This window comes from Drosophila pseudoobscura, chromosome X (assembly GCF_009870125.1).
Source record: "Drosophila pseudoobscura strain MV-25-SWS-2005 chromosome X, UCI_Dpse_MV25, whole genome shotgun sequence".
Classification (NCBI taxonomy): Eukaryota; Metazoa; Arthropoda; class Insecta; order Diptera; family Drosophilidae; genus Drosophila; species Drosophila pseudoobscura.
In genome coordinates this window covers 64,278,062-64,295,810 of record NC_046683.1, presented here as the reverse complement: position 1 = coordinate 64,295,810, position 17,749 = coordinate 64,278,062, and the positions used below count along the sequence as shown (strand labels likewise).

At 47.5% G+C, this 17,749-nt stretch overlaps 2 protein-coding genes across 5 annotated transcripts in view; both read left to right on the top strand.

Annotated features, from left to right (window-relative positions):
• Nucleotides 1-17,115, top strand: part of Lasp (LIM and SH3 domain protein Lasp) — a 27,561-nt gene extending 10,446 nt beyond the window's left edge. Inside the window, exons 2-7 of one of the 4 annotated variants that reach the window (XM_033382534.1) lie at nucleotides 5,009-5,103; nucleotides 13,550-13,682; nucleotides 13,785-13,920; nucleotides 15,149-16,420; nucleotides 16,581-16,843; nucleotides 16,906-17,115. In XM_033382534.1, the coding sequence (XP_033238425.1) occupies nucleotides 5,009-5,103; nucleotides 13,550-13,682; nucleotides 13,785-13,920; nucleotides 15,149-16,420; nucleotides 16,581-16,843; nucleotides 16,906-17,085 (2,079 nt within the window). In that variant the 3' untranslated portion in view covers nucleotides 17,086-17,115. Of the gene's footprint in view, nucleotides 1-5,008; nucleotides 5,104-13,549; nucleotides 13,683-13,784; nucleotides 13,921-15,085; nucleotides 16,421-16,580; nucleotides 16,844-16,905 lie in introns of all 4 variants that reach the window. The other 3 variants (XM_033382533.1, XM_015188408.2, XM_015188407.2) reach the window with 3 other exon arrangements.
• On the top strand, nucleotides 17,058-17,749 carry LOC6900164 (POU domain, class 3, transcription factor 2). Its single transcript, XM_002135467.3, has one exon. The coding sequence runs from the start codon at nucleotides 17,092-17,094 to the stop codon at nucleotides 17,488-17,490; it is 399 nt and encodes a 132-aa protein (XP_002135503.2). The 5' UTR covers nucleotides 17,058-17,091; the 3' UTR covers nucleotides 17,491-17,749.

Here is a 17,749-nt window from a genome sequence, read left to right as displayed (position 1 = left end):
ATTCGGACAATGGACCCATTCCTCTCTCCCCCTCTCCCTCTTTAGTGTCCCGCTGAATGGCCATAGAATTCTTGTCTTTTCTTTTGTCTCCCTCTCTTGACCAAACAATAAAAGAACAACAACTGGTACGCCGGGAGAGTACCCAACAATGCGAATCCTGGACTTGCAGTTTGCTCTCGTGTCTCGTGTCGTGTTTGCCATTTTTCCATTTGAAATGTTTATTGTCTAAAAAGTTTGGACAATTCGCTTTAGGAATACCCCTTTTACTCGCGGGTATACTCGATTTGAGAGGAGCCAGAGCCTGATCAGTGGAGGAGGACAATCATTGGAAATATGATATTTTGTGGATTTTGTATTTTTGGAAAGGGCTTTGCTTTTTTTTTTTAGCTATAGGGTATTTTTCAGCTGTCATTCTTCTCTAGTGCCTGCTCCCTGGAACAATCGATTGGGAAAACCATTCAGGAGACAAGACAAAAAATAGAGTAGCCTTCAATTGCACTTCAAATGCCACAAAACGTTTAAAGGCAAAAGGCACAAGGATTTATTGCCTATAAATGGTGTTGAAAAGGTTCTTGGAAATCGTAAAACAACAAAACAAGAAAACCCTTTAGGAAAATCCCTCTCCTTGGAGTGGAAAATCTCCATCTCCACTTAAAGGTGCAGATACTTCCTGCCTCCCCCCCCCCCCCCCCCCCCCACCTTCTGCAGGGAAAGCTCTTCCGAAAGGTAGTAGTGCCTTTTTCTATGCCAAAGAGTAGTTTCCATTTATCACCAAAAGTTCATCGGCTTCCAACAACAACAAATGAAATCTTTGCTCCCATTTGGAGGTGTTTTTTTTTTGTTTTTTTTCTTTCGGTTTTGCTCCAGTTCCCTGTTTCCTATGCAAATTAAAGAAATCACTTTGACACTTGAAGAGTCTTCGTTTTTTTTTATTTTATTTGGACTTTTATAAATAGGTTTTTTTTCTTTGTTACCAATTTTTGTGGTTTTTTCTGTGGTTCCTTTTGTTCGTGTGCCTCTTGTTGTTGTCGTTGTTGTTGTTGCTGCTCATTGCCCTCATTTGTCATTCGGTTTGCTTTTGCCCCCCTCCCACCTCCCCCCACCTCCCCCCACCAACCGCAACCCTCCCTCCCTCCCAAAAGGTAGTAATCCGAGCGTCGTCAATCCGGGACCCCCCCCCCCCCCACCTTTCGGGCCATTGTCTTTGACCATTCCGTCGTGGCTCATGCCAATTGTTTTTATCATTGTCGTCCGCCGTCCGCCGTCCGCCGTCCGCCGTCCGCCGTCCGCCGTTGAAAGCGTGCAAATTCGAATGCAAATTTAACACCTCCTCGTCGTCGTGGCTGACAAAAAAAAAAACACACACACAAAAAATACAACGAAAAACACAACAACAACAATAGCCCCAAAAGAGGCAACAATAACAATTGCAACAGCAATCCAACAACAGAAATACAACACCCAAAAGGGGACGAGTAGCGAAGCATTTGTTACCCCGTTTTGGTAGAACAGGAAAGAGAGGAAGGAAGGCAGGAGGACAGACAGTTTCTTTCGCAGATTACTTTCTTGGGAGGTTCTACCTTCCTTGGGAGATTCTTTCTTTCTGGGGAGATTCATTTTTCCGGTGGAGATTCTTCCCTTCTTGGAAGATTCTTCCTTCCTGTGGAGATTCTTCCTTCCTTGGGAGATTCTTTCTTGGGAGATTCTTCCTTCCTTGAGAGAATCATCCTTCCTGTGGAGATTCTTCCTTCGGGTGGAGATTCTTCATTTCTTGGGAGATTCTTCCTTCTCCTCAATCTCTTGATTTTTCTGAGATTTTCCTTTAGAATATACTTCTTGATGGAAACTATTCCGTTAGGAGAAACTTCTAGCTGAAAATATTCCGTCAGAAGTGGTTTTTTTCCCCCCCCTCTTGGGAGATTCTTCCTTGAAGATATTCTCCTTTTGAAGACTCCTTCCTATCTTGCTTCTAAGGGAGTTGCTGCTCTTTCGACGATTCTTCCATTAAGAATCATCCATCATTCCACTTTTGAGGAATTCTTTCTTCCTTATTGCGTGCCAGCCAAACCCCGTAGATGCCATCGGAAGACTTATCTAGGAGGAGGACTTATCGTAGGATATCTTATATTTCAGTAGGTGCTTCCATTCCTCCTCCATTCCTCCTCTATTCCTCCACCATTCCTCCTCTATTCCTCCTCTATTCCTCCTCCATTCCTCCTCCATTCCTCCTCCCTTCCTCGTTGCATCAAAATCATCATACCCTGCTGCCAGTTCAACGAAAACAGGGTATTCCAAGAGTAAAAAAAAAAAACAAAACATTTAACTTGTGTGAAAATTGAGCCGCAAATTGAAAATCAAGACGAGAAGCACAAAAATGTTGGGGCACAAAAAGTGGGTTAAAGCGAGCATTGAATGCATCAGAGGGAGACGGGGCGACAGAGAGAGAGAGGGAGAGGGATAGAGATGGAGATAATACCCTGTAACGATAAGAGGGTGTGCCGAGTGGGGGGAGGGGGTGGAGTGAGTGACCAACAGCCAAAGCGATTACCTCACTGCACCCATGCACACACACACACACACACACACATGCACACACCCCTACAAATGGAAACGATAATGTCATCCATCTGTATCTGTATCTGCGGAAGGGGGGCAGGGAGGGGGAGGGGGCCTGTGACTGCATTTTGTTGCGTTGTGAAAGTGAAAATGAAATTGAAATTTTCATGTGGTCAAGCACCCAGCAGCAGCAGCACGAGAAACGAGAGAGAAAGGGGCGACAATGCCATGGGGTATACCCTTTGGAAAGTGATCGTTTCTATGGGATATATAGGTAGGTTTACCTGGTTTCTGTTAGCGATCTGTATGAATGATTTGCGGGTATATGGATCATAATTCGATCTATCGCTATGATAGTGAATATTCTTCGAAGATTCCACCACTTGGAGGTGATTTGTTTCAAAGATTCCCTTCCTTCTTTCTTCAGCGTTGAATTCTTTGAGAGATTCCTTCTACGTGGATTGTTCCTTGCAGATATATATTCCCTTGAGGAGATTGCTTATCCGATTTATATCTAAAATGCAGGGAAATTGTTCAGATTTCTGTTGCAAAATAGTGCTGGCACGGGGGTGGACTTTTCACCTTCAAAAATGCCCCTCCTAAGGGGATTCCTTTTATTTCCTTCTTTCGAAATTGTGTCCTCGTTGATTCCTTAGGCGTTTGATTCTTCAGTCCTTTTCCTTTCGTTTCGGAGATGCTTTGGGGATGCTTCTTATTCGAATTCTTTGCATTTGAAGATTATTTCTTGGGTGGTTCCATCTGCAAAAATAGAAACGAGTCTTACTAATCGAAATGCTCGAGATATCAACTGTAGGGCACTCTCTCTGCGGCAGGGCAGGCCTTTCTCTCCCTCGCTCATTCTCTCTGTGGAATTCCCAACGGTAGTTGCCTCATATTTAACCCCTGTTACGCATGCGCCGAGCCCCTGAGCTGCTGAGTCGCTGAGCCCCTGAGCTGGAGCCCAAATCTGGAAAAGAAAAGAAAAATCTGATGATTTATTTGGCAGAGTGGAGGTCAAAAGATTGTTTCGCTTTCAGCTTTCTGTCTGTCGGCAGGGGGCTGGAGGGGGGGGGAGTCTCTTGCCCCTGGGTGTGGAATGTGGAATGTGGTATGTGGCGGCCAGCTTTTGCTTACTATCAAAATAACAATTAACTATCACATGGGGTTTTTTTTCTTGTATTTTTTTTTGTTTGTGGTCCACACTTTTAATTGTGGCTTAAACTGGTTTGCTGCCGTTTTTTTTTTTGCGACAGCTTCCAGACAGAGAGCCGCGCGTTGAAAGCCAATTAGGAAATATATCTTTCTCTCTGTGGCTGCCACTGCCACTGCCTCTCTCTCTCTCTCTCTCTCTCCCTCTCTCTAATCCGCAGACAAGTTAATCGTTTGTTGACCTCCCATTCCCCCCCCTCCCATCTAGGAGCCAATGCGGTTTTCGAGAGTGTTTTCTTTGGCAGAAATTTGCATAACGCGTTGCACAGGCAGCAGTTGCCGCATGCCACATGCCACACACTACATTCAGGCCAAGAACTCCATCAGAATTATCTCTCTCTCCCGCTCTCTCTCTCTCTTTGTGTGTGTGTGCCAGTTGTGGGGCTCTGTGGCAAGTTCCTTGGAGATTCATCTGCCAAGAAGTCACCACAAATCATGCAACATACGACTGCGCTTATCTGAACAGTTATCTCAATGGAACGGTACTACTGTCTGAGACTTGGGTGGATGGGTAGATGGGTGGATGGGTGGGGGGTACTACCGTCTCGGATGTCTGCTGCTGGTTAGCCTTTTACTGGCTGTTTCACACCTTGATCTATGCCTTATCCCGGGTCTGTTCACCATCCAAACATCTGTTGGTCTAAGGCTTCCGTCTATCTCCACTCTACTGAAGGTTACAGCCATAACTACGGGCTTATCTGTCTTTTATCTAGAAGCCCTGATCGTGGCTGAACTTGATTTTGGCCAAACTCTGCTCGAAGATGCTCCTTCAAGGGTGTCTCCTTGGGCAGAGGGCGTTTGCTGGCCCTGATCATTTTTGATCTCTGGGAAAAACCATTTCCCCAGATGAAAGTCTGGAGGTTTCACTCACTCTTTCTCTCGTTTTTCTATTCCACTCCCTTCTTTTCTCCTCTCATTTCGTTTCGTTTTTTGCCAATTAAATTTTGGAAAAATATACAATTCGAGTGGAGTTTTGTTCTTCTCGAGCTTGTGGCGCTTCTTGTGCTTCAGAGTTGGCTTTAAGTTTGCGCCAATTTGGGCTAACAAGCAGCAAAGACGGCAGAGAAGGCAGGGGAGACGGCAGGGGAGATGGGAGGAGGGCCCAAAGCCAAAGCGAAAGACTAATAATAATATTGCATTGCATTCTCAACAGTTTCTCTTCTTCTGTTGTGCTTTTCTTCTCTCTTTCATTTCATTCCATTTCATTTCATTTGACCGTTTCTTTCTCTTCTTTTCCTTTCAGACATGGCACAAAACGTGTTTCAGATGCACAGAATGCGGCATGACGCTCAATATGAAAACCTACAAGGGCTACAACAAGATGCCCTACTGCGAGGCGTAAGTACAGCACAGGAACGACCCCCAAATCCCGTGAAAACAGCCCCCCCCCCCTGGCAGCACAGCCCCCAAATCAACACCACGCCCCACCAACACACCGTTGGGGCAATCACGTCCTCGAGCCCCCGAGGGTCTGCTTATCGCCCGGGAATGTGTCACAAGGCATGGGGGGGTAGGGGGGTGGGCGGTTGGGGGGAGTGGCCTTGATTTACTGTACCTCCTTCATGCCTTTCTACCCCCCAATCTTCATTAGTGTCGTTTATCTAATCGCTAAAGAGTGAGAGAGAGGAGGAGGAGGTGCAAGGGCTGTTGGGGTTGCTATAGAGGTGGCTACAGATAAGGTACCGACTGAATTCGCTGGAAAATTGCGAAGCCCAACTCTCTTTCCTTCCTCGCCGCACTTGGCAGGCGGGGGGCAGGCGCCTCCTTCACCCACAGTCGGAGAGGGAGAACTGTGTGTGGGAGTGACGGTGATTGGAATGCGGAAATGTAGCTGTTGAGATTAGAATCTAGAGAGGGAGACCGCTTGCCTGGATTCTGGAACGTGTGCCTCGACAAAAACCTTGCCGATTCCATTCGAATGTACTTTGGAATGTGTTTCGGAATGTAATCGAATCATCGGATCCTTCCACTTGCAGGAACCGCTTAGGGACGGTCTTGGGGTCTACCATCCATCCTAAAGATCTGTGCTATTACTCTCTTATAGAGCATAAAGAACTAGTTCCGCTCTTTCATAAAATGCAGAGAACTAGTTGTTGAGTGGGCTTCCCCGCCCTTGCAGGAACCGCTTAGGGACGGTCTTGGGGTCTACCATCCATCCTAAAGATCTGTGCTGTTCCTCTCTTATAGCGTATAAAGAACTAGTTCCGCTCTTTCATAAAATCTAGAGAACTAGTTGTTGAGTGGGCTTCCCCGCCTTCCCCGTCACTGAGTTTTCACACGCGAACAGCAGGGGCTTTCCCGTGACACACAGAAGGCGGATTTTCCTGAAGGAGTGTTTCCCTTGCTTCCTCCTCCTGGTGCTCCTCCTGGTGCCCCTCCTGGTGCTCCTCCTGCTGCTGCTGCACTTTTCAAATCGCGATTCCTGCCCCGCTGGGAATGTGTGCCACATGGGGAGTGTTCTGGCTTGCCCCCTGCTCCTCGGTCATGTTTATTGTTGCCACGAACACACACACTCGACTCACGTGCTGTCCTGGACACAGCGAAGGGGGCAAGTGTTTTGCTTTGTATTCGGACAAAACTTTGACTCTGGACTCCGTTTCCTCTCTGCTTTTTTTTTGCTGCAGTGCGTGGCAGTTGCTGCTGCATTTGTTGGCCTTGAGCCAAAGGCCCGAGGGGGGCTAAGGGGGCTAGGGGGGGAATGACGACCAGAAATTGGTTGTATCCTCCTGGGAGAGAGGTCCTGCCACCGATCGCTGCCAGTCCTCCTCGTGCTGCTGCTGCTCTAATGCAGATTTATTGTGGATGCCACCGCTGCGGGAATAAAAATTCCACGCGGATTGAGTTATGCGTCCGTTAGCTCCATTGCGCCGCAGTGTGTGCCCCCGCCCCACCACCCCACCGCCCCACTCTGTGTTTGTGCAACATTTCAGTGATGTCATCGCCTGCTGCATAAATTCTGCAATGTGGCAGGCAGGCTGGCTGGCAGGCAGGAAAAGCTTGTGGCCGCTTTGGCGGTAACGCCCCATTTTCCGTTTGGCACTTTCACTGCATTTCCTCGAACCGCTTTGCACCTTCTATCAACCGAGTGTTGTCTCTGGTGCATGCCCCACAGAGGCCCCCTCTCCCCCCTCCCTCTCCCTCTGCCCCACAGAGCCGCTTCTTCGCTGCTCCCCGATTACGTGACGCCACGTACACACACCACTCCGCCGTCTGTCCGTCTTTCTTCCTGTCTTTCTGTCTTAGACTTGCCTCTTTTTAACCGCTCTTCTGGCCCCCGTCTGTCCCTCTTTTGGCCCCCGTCTGTCCCTCTTCTTTCCCTCCTCTATCCCTCTTCTGTCCCTCTTCTTTCCCTCTTCTGTCCCTCGTATCTTTGGTCTAGATTTTCCCTGAAACCGAACCGAACCTGCAGCCCAACTTGGAGTTGCATTTCGGTTTGCATTTTATAATTGCTGGAGAAGTTTCTTCTTCTTTGGTTCTTCCCGCTTCTTAAGAGATTCCAATTTTCAAGCAAAGTTTTCATACTTTTCCATACGTCTCATGGGGTCAAAGGGGTTCACAGGGGGGCGGGGGGGAGGGGCACCGGGCCGGGCCGGTCCGTTCCCTTTGGGGATAACACGATGGCCATAAATTATGAACTCTATTCGCAGGATACGAGTAAATGAGGGAAACATGCAATTAAACTTTGGGCCACACACACACACACACTCGTACCTTGCCCCTTGCCCCCTGCCCCTTACCCCAACAGAAGTGCCAGCAGAGGCTACTGTGATTGGTAATTGGATTGAAGATGGATGGAAGACAGAAGACAGAAGACAGAGGACTGTGGACAGTGGACAGCAGGAAGATGGAATGGGAGGTGCCCGAGGAATAATAGAATGCAAAGGAAAGCCAGTAGCTGCAGCGAGGGAACAGGAAATCCTCCTCTTGGATGGATAGAGGCGGGAATAGTGCTCGAAAATATGTGAATATTTTTTGTTTGATACATTTCGAGCGTGGAAGAAAAAGATTAGATCCTATGAGTGGCGACTTTTTGCCATTAACTTTCCTTGGAAAATTCTAACTGAATGAAGCCTCTGGAGCCTTCCTCTGGAGCCTTCCTCTGGAGCCTTCCTCTGGAGCCTTCCTCTGGAGCCTTCCTCTTCCCTCCTAATTCCTATTCCTAAACCATAAGTATATCAAAGCTCAAGAAAATGCCAAAAACACCATCATTTTCTTGGCATACAAAATCCTTCAAGAACTCACATAATCCAAAGAAAGGCTTTGCCCATTTTCTGGCAATTGCAAAGCAACTTTGAACTTTGAACATTAAACATGTGATGGAACCGAAAATTCGTTGTCGTTTTCCAACAAACTAAACTTTCTCTATGCCCCAATTGCATCTTGAAGCCACAGTCCGAGAGTAGCAGAGTAGCAGAGTCTCGGGGGCTCGGGAGTCTGGGAGTCTCGGAGTCTCGTCTCTCCCAAGCCTAAGCCTTTTGTCAGTGTTTTGTTTGTGTTGCCACTTGAAGAGGGGGCACGGACGGGGCAGGAAAGGACATGCCCGGACATGCCAGGAACTGCACACAGAGGCACACACACACACTCGCAGATGTGGCATTCATTCGGTACAATATATTACATTACATTACCTTCGAAAGGGGCGTAGGGGGGTGGGAGGCAGGCCACGGCTGAGAGGCCACCTCCACGTTTTAGTTGTGGAATTGAACTAGAAAATAACGAGTGACGGAGGAAGGGAGGGGAGGATGAGAGCGGAAGAGACACAGATGTTTACAATGTCCTCTTTTTCCGGGCCTTTCATTGGGGGCAAAAAAAATGCAGGAATAAGAACATGAACTCGTTTTTTTCGAATGATGGGTGGAATCCTACATATATCATTGGCATTTATTTATTAACATAAAAACCCAGTGAACCATGGTCAGGCCACACCCCCCACCCCGCCCCCTATCATCCCTTCCCCCTGTGCCACATTCCTTGTCTTCTCTTCTGTTCATTCATTTCATTTCATTTTTTTTTTGTTACTTTCGTTTTGAAATGCGGCTTAAAAGAGCCACCAAACAATGGTGTTACGGGGTCTATATATATATGTATATGTATGTGGGGATATGTGTATTATATAGGGTATTACCTATATATTCGCTTGATTACTTAAGCCTCTCCCTATCCCTCGCGCTCTCCCTCGCCCCCTCCCTCTTCCATCTCTCCCTTTTCAATTACCCAAAAAACCGAAACCGAAACAGAAACAGGGCTTTGTCTTTTGTTAAATTTTTTGTGTTTTTTGTTGGTTTTTTTTATGCAAAAATAAAATGAAATTTGTAGAGTGTCGTCGTCGCTTCCGAAATATTGAAATGTGAGAGTGTGGGAGTGGTCCGGTCCGACGGGTCGTGCCTCCTCTTTAAACATGCCCCCCCCCCCCTCTCCCCACTCCCCCCCGTACACTCCAACTTTTGTATTCACTTTGATTGAGTCTCCTGCAACGGATTATGAATACTGAATGAATGAACCCGACGATGATGAGGTTTTATGGATGCCTTGTTGATGGGCCAATGCCAAAAACACAAAACGAGGGCGGGTGGAGAGCGGGAGGGGGGGAGGGGGGGCCTCGTGGAGCACTGGATAATCGCATTGGGGAATGGACATGCATTTAATTTTCAATTTTGAACGCTTTTCGCGTAAATTATGTGTGAAATGATTTCTCTTTTAGTTATGCAATGAGATTCGTGAATGGGAATTAAGGGAATTAAGGCAAGGGGGGGATACAAGGGTGGGGCGGGGGTGTTGGAAAAACATTCTCCACTCATTGCACAGGAGTTTTGTTCACTCGCGCGTCATGCAGCAGCTCCCCTCGGTCATTGAAATGAATTATAACGGCATTCCCTCAACTTTTCTTGGCCAGCAACATAGAGTAATCCAGGAGACCCTTCGTTCCCCTCTTTGGTGGGAAATCTCTTATCATTCGATGGTCCCCTCCCTCCTCCGCTCCTCCCTCCCTCCCTGCTGCAGTTTTCGATGTTGATCCCTTGCACAAGAACAATGACAACAAAAGACTGTCATGGATGGATGGATGGGGGAGTCGGGGACGGGGGAGTTGAATGATAACTGGTGTGGTAACTGGACACCAATCGGGATTGTGTTCCACATGCAACAAACAAACAACAACAAATAAAAAATAAACTAAAACTGAAAACTGAAAACTAGAAAACCAGAAAAAATATGTTGACATCCAATGAATGTCCAAACAGTTTTCATTCCCCACAAGAGGCGTAATCGGGGCGGGGCGTTGGGTCTGGGTTTCCGTTTGGACGGATGGATGGATGGATGGATGGATGGATGTTGTTCATGGTGTGGTCTGCAACCGCACCACATGATGTAGTCTGTCCAGCGATTGCTTGATGGGGAGGCAGGAATCCAGGTCTGGTCTCTCCTTCAAACATCAACAGCAATTTGCGTTGGGAAATCATTAACAGGCCGGGCGGTAGATGCAAATGGAAATTCTACAGATTGCGAATAGATTGGACTACGGAATACCCTCGAGAGGAGGAGGGCTTAGTGTGCCCCCCAAAGGGCCCCCTAGTATATAATGTCCTTCTTCCAGGAGAGGTTATTCTTGGGGGACTGAGAGATGGAAAGACATTGTAGACAGGGATTTTCTTCCCAGAACAGAGCACCGTATTTATGTCCTTAAATGCGTGTCCGCTGGCAGGAGATGATGGAGAATATACAAACACTGTTGTTGTTGCTGTTGCACATGTTGTTGTTGCTTCTCTTTCGCTTCCCTTGTGCTTTTTGTTGCTGTGTCCATTGTTTGTGTATTGTTTACAAATAAATTAAACTTCTTTTGATAATAAAAGAAAAAAAAAAAGGGAGCAGCAAAAACAATTGCAACACACACATGGACACGCCTCTGCTGTGTCTGTGGCATGCATGCATGTTGCACCACGATGTGCCCGCGTTGTTGCAGCAGCAGCAGAACCAGCTGGTTGATCTATTGGGAACGTGCTGAGACATCCGCTGCTCTGCTGCTGTTGCTGCTGCTGTCCGCCAATGTCGCCGGCGGGCGCTTAAGCATTGTTATGTCATCATTACCAGAGTTGCCACCAACAGAAGCAGAAATGTGTGCCACAAGCAGCAGCAACAACAACAACAACAACAACGGTGTGTGACCGGACCAAATGTGCAACGGCAATGCGGCGGACGCTGCACTCTGCGGTGGCTACTGCGTTTGGCTTTTGTACTTGTTTAAGCCCCCACCCCACCACTCCCCTCACTCCACTCCACTTACCAATCCCCTACCACCTCTTTTTCTCCCTCCTTCTCTCCTTGTGGCTCTTCTTGGCACTATTAGAGGGTAGAGCAGGGGGTATCTGTGCCATGTGGGTACGTGCCAGGGTATCAAAGCTTCGACTATTCGAGTCTTATATGGCTGGTCTCTCTGTGGCCCCCCCCTGCTGCTGCTGCTTCTGCTCACACGCTTTGGTCACATTAAACGGCCTTGTACTACAATCCACTATCTATCACTGGTCACCTTTTGTGGTGCCATATGCGTGCCATGTGTGTGTGTGTGTGTGTGTGTGTCTCAATGTAATGCCTACATTCCAATGCAATTTCAGCTTATTGTCTTGCCCCTGCCTTCTCCACCCCCCTACCCCCCCTCCTACTTATCAGCAGCACTTGACGGCGCTTAGAGCGGCGCCAGCTGTGGCGGCGATTAGAAGAGAGAGAGAGACGGAGAACTTTGGTAAAATAGCCATAAATATTATATAAAGCCAATTGACTTGCATGCAATTACGTTTACAGTGCGGCCTAGCGGGGGGGCATGGGGTATGGGGCATGGGGCATGGGGGTGTGCGTTCACACAGAAACAAACACTCTATAAAGGTTTATCAACCTCTCGGCTGGGGCTGTGTGTGTGTGTGTGTGTGTGGCTATCGTTCTGTTCAGTTATCAGCTCCGTTGATTGTGTACTTTTCTTTTTTTGTCTCTGCAGCAATCGATCGATCCATCGATCGATTAGACCACTGATGGGTTAAAGTACTCTCTGCATTCGCGCGCACAGTGGGGCCCTCGAAAAGAACAAAACAAAAAGAAAAACAAAAAGAAAAAGGGTCGGCTCGGCTCGGGTCTCGTATGAGTGGATGAATGGCCACTGCCTGCATGTTCGTGCATGTCGCTGCTTGCGTGGTGCGTGCGTGTGTGCATGTGTGTGTGTGTTTGTTTGTCCATTATGATTACTTTTGTATAACACATGCGAAATGCTGCCCCCGTGCCCTTTGCTGCCGCTCTGCCACTCTGCCGCTGACAATAACAATAATTAAATTGATGTATTAGTCTGTGGGGCCAATGCTGTTGTATTCTGCGTGTGTGTGTGTTTGTGTGTGGCACGCATAAAATATCACAGCTTTTGTGCTTGTACGTTTTTTTTTCTCTCTCATCAATTTCGATTAAGATAACAGTAAAGTAAGTAAACAGTAAACACACAGTGTGCGCTAAAAGTTTATGAATTATGGTGCTATCTCTGTTTGTGTTTTGTAGCATACTTTTGGGAACACTAGAATGTCCATAATTTAGTTGTAATTAAAGTGCAAGTTAATGCGTTTTCGATTCCCCCTATCCCCTGGGCCGCCCTTGAGTTCATTCTCTTGGCTTTTTAGCTTTTAAACCTGACGGCTCTTCGGCCAGGCACCGCTTCCATCGCCTCTCTCTCTCTCGTTCTATGCTGATCAAAAGAGAGCCACAAATGCTTATTTTCTCTCCCTCTTTGTGTCCCTTTTTACAGGCTCTCTTTGATGGGGACTCCTCCTGGCTCTCCCTCTATTCGAATAAGCTTCTTCTGAGGCATAATATTAGCTTTTAAGCTTCTCTTCTGCCAGGCACCGGCTTCCATCGCATCTCTCGCTCTATGCTGATCAAAAGAGAGCCACAAATGCTTTTACTTTAAGCTTATCTTCTCTCTCTCTCTTTGTGTCCCTTTTTACTGGCTCTCTTCGATTGGGCACTCCTCCTGCCTCTCCCTCTATTCGAACAAGCTTCTTCTGAGGCATAATATTAGCTTTTAAGCTTTTCTTCGCTCTATGCTGATCAAAAAGCAAAAGCTCACAGGTAGCGCTTTCCTCTCTTCTGCTTGCTCTCGCTTGCTCTCTTGCAGCTGCTCTTTTTGTCCCTTTTTACTGGCTCTCCTCCCGCCTCTCCCTCTTTTCGAATAAGCTTCTTCTGAGGCATAATATCTCTGCAGATCTTAGCTTACAGCAAAACCTCAAAACTATTCTGCGGTTTTGGTTGTTGAATTTTTTGATAAATTCCAATTAGCCACAGGGGAATCTCTGGCATGGGGACCGTTATTCGCCGGCGGGTGAAAGAAGTTCAGCATCAAGCCACACAAAAATTGTGGCTGTTGCTGTTTTAATTGATAAAAAAAAAAAATGAACTTCTCCGCTGTGGCAGCTGCTGCTGCTGCTGCAGGGGGGGAGCAGCGACTCTGCGCAGCGAGAGGTCAGAGGTTTTCACACGAATAAAACAGAAATCAGAGACTAGCGAACGGAGACCAGATGGATGGTCTCAAGCCCCGGAGCAGCGGACTGCAGGTCCCCACTGCCATGGCTCTGAAATCCGAGTGAATCTCCAGCTGCATAGAAAATTGTTCAGCGCATTGGGATGATTTCCCCCGGGGGCAGTATTCCGAACACATTTTATCTGTGTGGCATGCCACAACAGTACACAGTACCAGCCCACATCCCAGCCTACTTTATCATTCTCCTCCTTCTTTCTCCCTCTCCATTTCGGACGACAGGCATATACCCAAGGCCAAGGCAACGGCAATCGCTGATACGCCCGAACTGAAGCGCATTGCGGAGAATACGAAGATCCAATCGAATGTGAAATACCATGCGGACTTTGAGAAGGCCAAAGGCAAATTTACACAGGTACCTCGCCCCCACATCCAGAGTATGAGAGGTTTTAACTGTACTAATTGTTGCCCTGTCTCCCCCAATCTCCCATCTCCCATTCCCATGAACCTCTGACAGGTGGCCGATGACCCGGAAACGCTGAGAATCAAACAGAACACGAAGCACATATCGAATGTGGCATATCACGGGGATCTGGAGAAGAAGGCTGCGATGGAACGGCAACGCGGCTCGGCTGAGGTCTCCGATAGCAGCAGTAAGTACCGTTTCGTTCTTCTCTCTCTTCCTTCCTTTCCTTCCTTCCATCCATCATCTATCTATCTCTATATATACATACATACATATGTATATCTCATTCACACACTCCCAGTGTTCCTGTATCTGTATCTATCTACTAAATGCTTTATTCTTTGTGCCTGCTCGCTCGCTCACTCGTGTGCAATAATAATTGTTTGTTAGCTTAAGTTTTTCTCTTGGAATTAATTTATGTTTGGAATTCAATTGATTTAATGTGTTTATAATTGTCAATTGACGTCATCTGCATGCACAAGCAATCGCCAGTTTGCACTGAGACATAACTAATGGTTAAATAGCAATATAATAGAGCGTTACTGTGGTTCAAAAGTGTTAAAAGAAAGGAACAGTGTTCCGGTGAGAATCGATGGAAAAGTGTATTGAAATAATACAGATCCGTGGTGCATGAGTTTTCCAACACTAGTGTTATTTGCAGTGTTAAAAAATGATCCAAATTATTGAAACTTATTCCTGGTGTTCGATAAAAATGAATTGATTATTATGCCTAAAATTATGCCTTAAACCTACTCGTTTTCCAACTTTCCAACACTACTTTTGCACATCCACTGGGTTACCATCCACAACACTGTACTGGCGTTTCTCATTTGTTCACTTTCTAATTTGTGGTTCCCTCATCATTGCACCACTGTTCAACACTGTTCATACACGCATATCCCTACTGTATGTGTATGTGTATGTGCATTTTGCAACATTGCAATGTATCTATCATTTCCATCACAACTGTCACACATTGTAATAAATATTAATTATAATTATGTTTTATTTTTTATATATTTTTTTTTGTTTTGTTGTGGACTTTATTGCATATCATTTGTTGTGCCCCCCACCTCCTATCCATCCATCCATATCTACAACAACAACAACAACAACAACAACAATCATCGAACAACCACCGACAACTGTCGCATAATTTGTGTGCTTTTCTGAACTACCGTTAACCCAACGACAACACACGCACACGCACACGCTACACAACACTACACTGCATTATACAACACTAACAAACAACAAACTGTGGAACTCTGTGTGGAACGTACATAAAAACCAAACTAAAACAACTAAAAAAAAAACGAAAACAAAAACAAAAAAACCCATCGAAATCATAGATGAATCGGAATATTTCTCTGAGCAATTGGCAGCTGAACAATTCTCGCAATATGCACCCACAGCCACATCACCCATACCGCCAGCAGTAGCAGCAACAGTGCAACACCACCAGCAACAGTTGCAACAGCAGCAGCAACATCACTACCAGCAACAACAGCAGCTGCAACACCAACAACAACAACAGCAGCAGCAGCAGCTGCAACACCAACAGCAGCAACAACAACACTTTCTACAACAGCAGCAGCAACAGACACTGCCACCGCCACCCATACAACATCAGCAATACAATACAGCGGCCATAACGCCCACATACCAACAGTTACAACAACAACAGCAACACCAACAACACCAACAACAACTGCAACAACACCAACAACAACAGGGCAACAATCAGAGGCAGCAACAACAGGCACAGGCACAAGCACAGGGCCACGGACAGGCGCAACAACAACAACAACACGATCCCTATGCACACTACCAGCAACCACAGGCACTGCGCCAACAGCAACACCAGCAACAGTTGCAACAGCAACAGCAAGCCATTAAACAGTCGTCACATCTGTATCCCACAGCACAATCGCAGCAGCAGCAGCCCCAACAGCAACAGCCACAGCAGGTGAATCCCTACAATGAGATGCGCTCGGCCATACTCCAGAATTCGCATCATCCCAGTGGCAATGCTGCGGATCAGGCGGCACAAATGCATCCTCAGGTGCAGCAGCAGCACCAGCAGCAGCACCAGCAGCAGCACCAGCCGCAGCAGCAGCAGCAGCACAATCCCACTCCAGTGGCAGCAGTGGCTGCTGTGGTGCCACATCATAGCCACCTGAATAATAATCCCAGCAATGGCAGTGTCACCACCTATCATAGTTTCAATAGCAACAACAACGGATCCCAGCAGATGCTGCCACCGCAGATGCGTCGACCGGGGGCCAACACTAGTGTCTACGATGGCAGCGCCAATACCAATACCAACAACGACATAGGCCAACAGCAGCTGCCACAGCAACAGCAGCAGATGAGGAGCAAGCACAGCGGACCGGCAACTGGATCGGCAGGGGGAGCGGGATCAGCCATACAGCAGCTGTATGCCTCGCCCAATTATCAATCGGTGACGCCCTCGGAGAACGCCCTAAATGTGGTCAATGGACATGTGTCCAATCATCAGCAAAAGATGATCCCTGGAGGCAGCGGCAACATTGGAAAGATCGCCGACTATGATCCCCTGACCGATGGCCCACGGGTGGTGCAGGGATCCGGGCGATCCAGTACCACTCTGGTCTACAGCTCCGATACGCAGCAGCAGCAACAGCAGCAGCAGCAGCAGCGAGGCGGTAAGTAAACGGCGACGGAGGCGGCGGAAGGCTAGCTGGTAGTGCAATAGTCCGCTTGATGTGTGAACCCATCATCTCAGTCATTTGTGTCCTTGTCCCAGACAGACTCCTCTCAAAGAACACCCTTCAAATCACAACATTTGTGTATCTTTATCTGTAGGCAACAGTGTGTATCCGAAGAGGATTGGCTCTGTGACGGACATTGATCCTGCAAACGGGATCTATGGTTCCCTGAGTGGCGCCGAGCAGGCCCATGCCCAGAAGCATCAGCAGTACTACGCTCAGGTGCAGAAGATGCAGCAACAGGAGCAGCAGTTGCAGCTGCAGCAGCAACAAATACAGCAGCAGCAGATGCGCCAGCAGCCCTCGTACGATAACTCGGTGCAGGCGAATCAATCGCGCCAGAGCGCGGCTTCAAATTCTGTAAGTAGAATCTCTTCTAGAGGAAGCGAAAAGAAATGTATCTTAACTGTATTCCTTTGCAGCGTCTGTATAAGGCCATCTATGACTATGAGGCGCAGGACGTCGATGAGGTGAGCTTCCGCGAGGGCGACATCATCTACGAGGTGGAGTCCATCGACTCCGGTTGGATGACGGGTCGCGTGGAGCGGACGGGAAAGACCGGCATGCTGCCTGCCAACTATGTGGAGCATGCGGTTATATAATAGGGAATGTTCTACTACTGCTGCTGCCGCCAGCAGTTTGTGGTGATCCTCGTCTGCCTGCTCTACATCCTCCTTGTACTCGTGTTCTTTGTGAATGTGTTTCTCGCCGACCGGAATATGCACACCCATCTCATGATGAAGAATGCGGGACACCATGGACACGGAGGGCATGGAGGAGGAGGAGGAGTGGGTGCGGGTGCGGGTCCGCCTGTGGGAGGACATCACAATCCCTACGACATGCATGGCTATCCACACTACAACAACTATCATCCGCAAATGGATCCCAAACAGCAGCAGCAGCAGCAGGAGCTGCTACGGAAGACACCGCCCAATCCAAACCAGCAGCAGCCCGAGCAGGACATTTACTCGTATTTCAATCACGTATTCAAGCGGCGACGTCGATGAGGAGGAGGATGCGACACAGAAATAGGAGGGACGCTGATCCTATCCAAAATTTGTACCACATTAAATTATTCCGATAAAATATGAATATATATAGATTATATATATAGCCAAAAGCAGATTGTGTAAAAAGTGAAATGGAAAACGGATCAGACCAGAACCACGAGAAAACAAGAGACAGAGACATGCAACAATAAAAGCGAGCCACAGCTTTGTTTCAGCTATGAATCGGGCGAGGCTGGATATAAATCTATTCCACACA

Coding starts and splice junctions, on each gene's coding strand:
- LOC6900164 (XM_002135467.3), top strand. CDS start 17,092: ATGTTCTACTACTGCTGCTGCCGCCAGCAGTTTGTGGTGATCCTCGTC.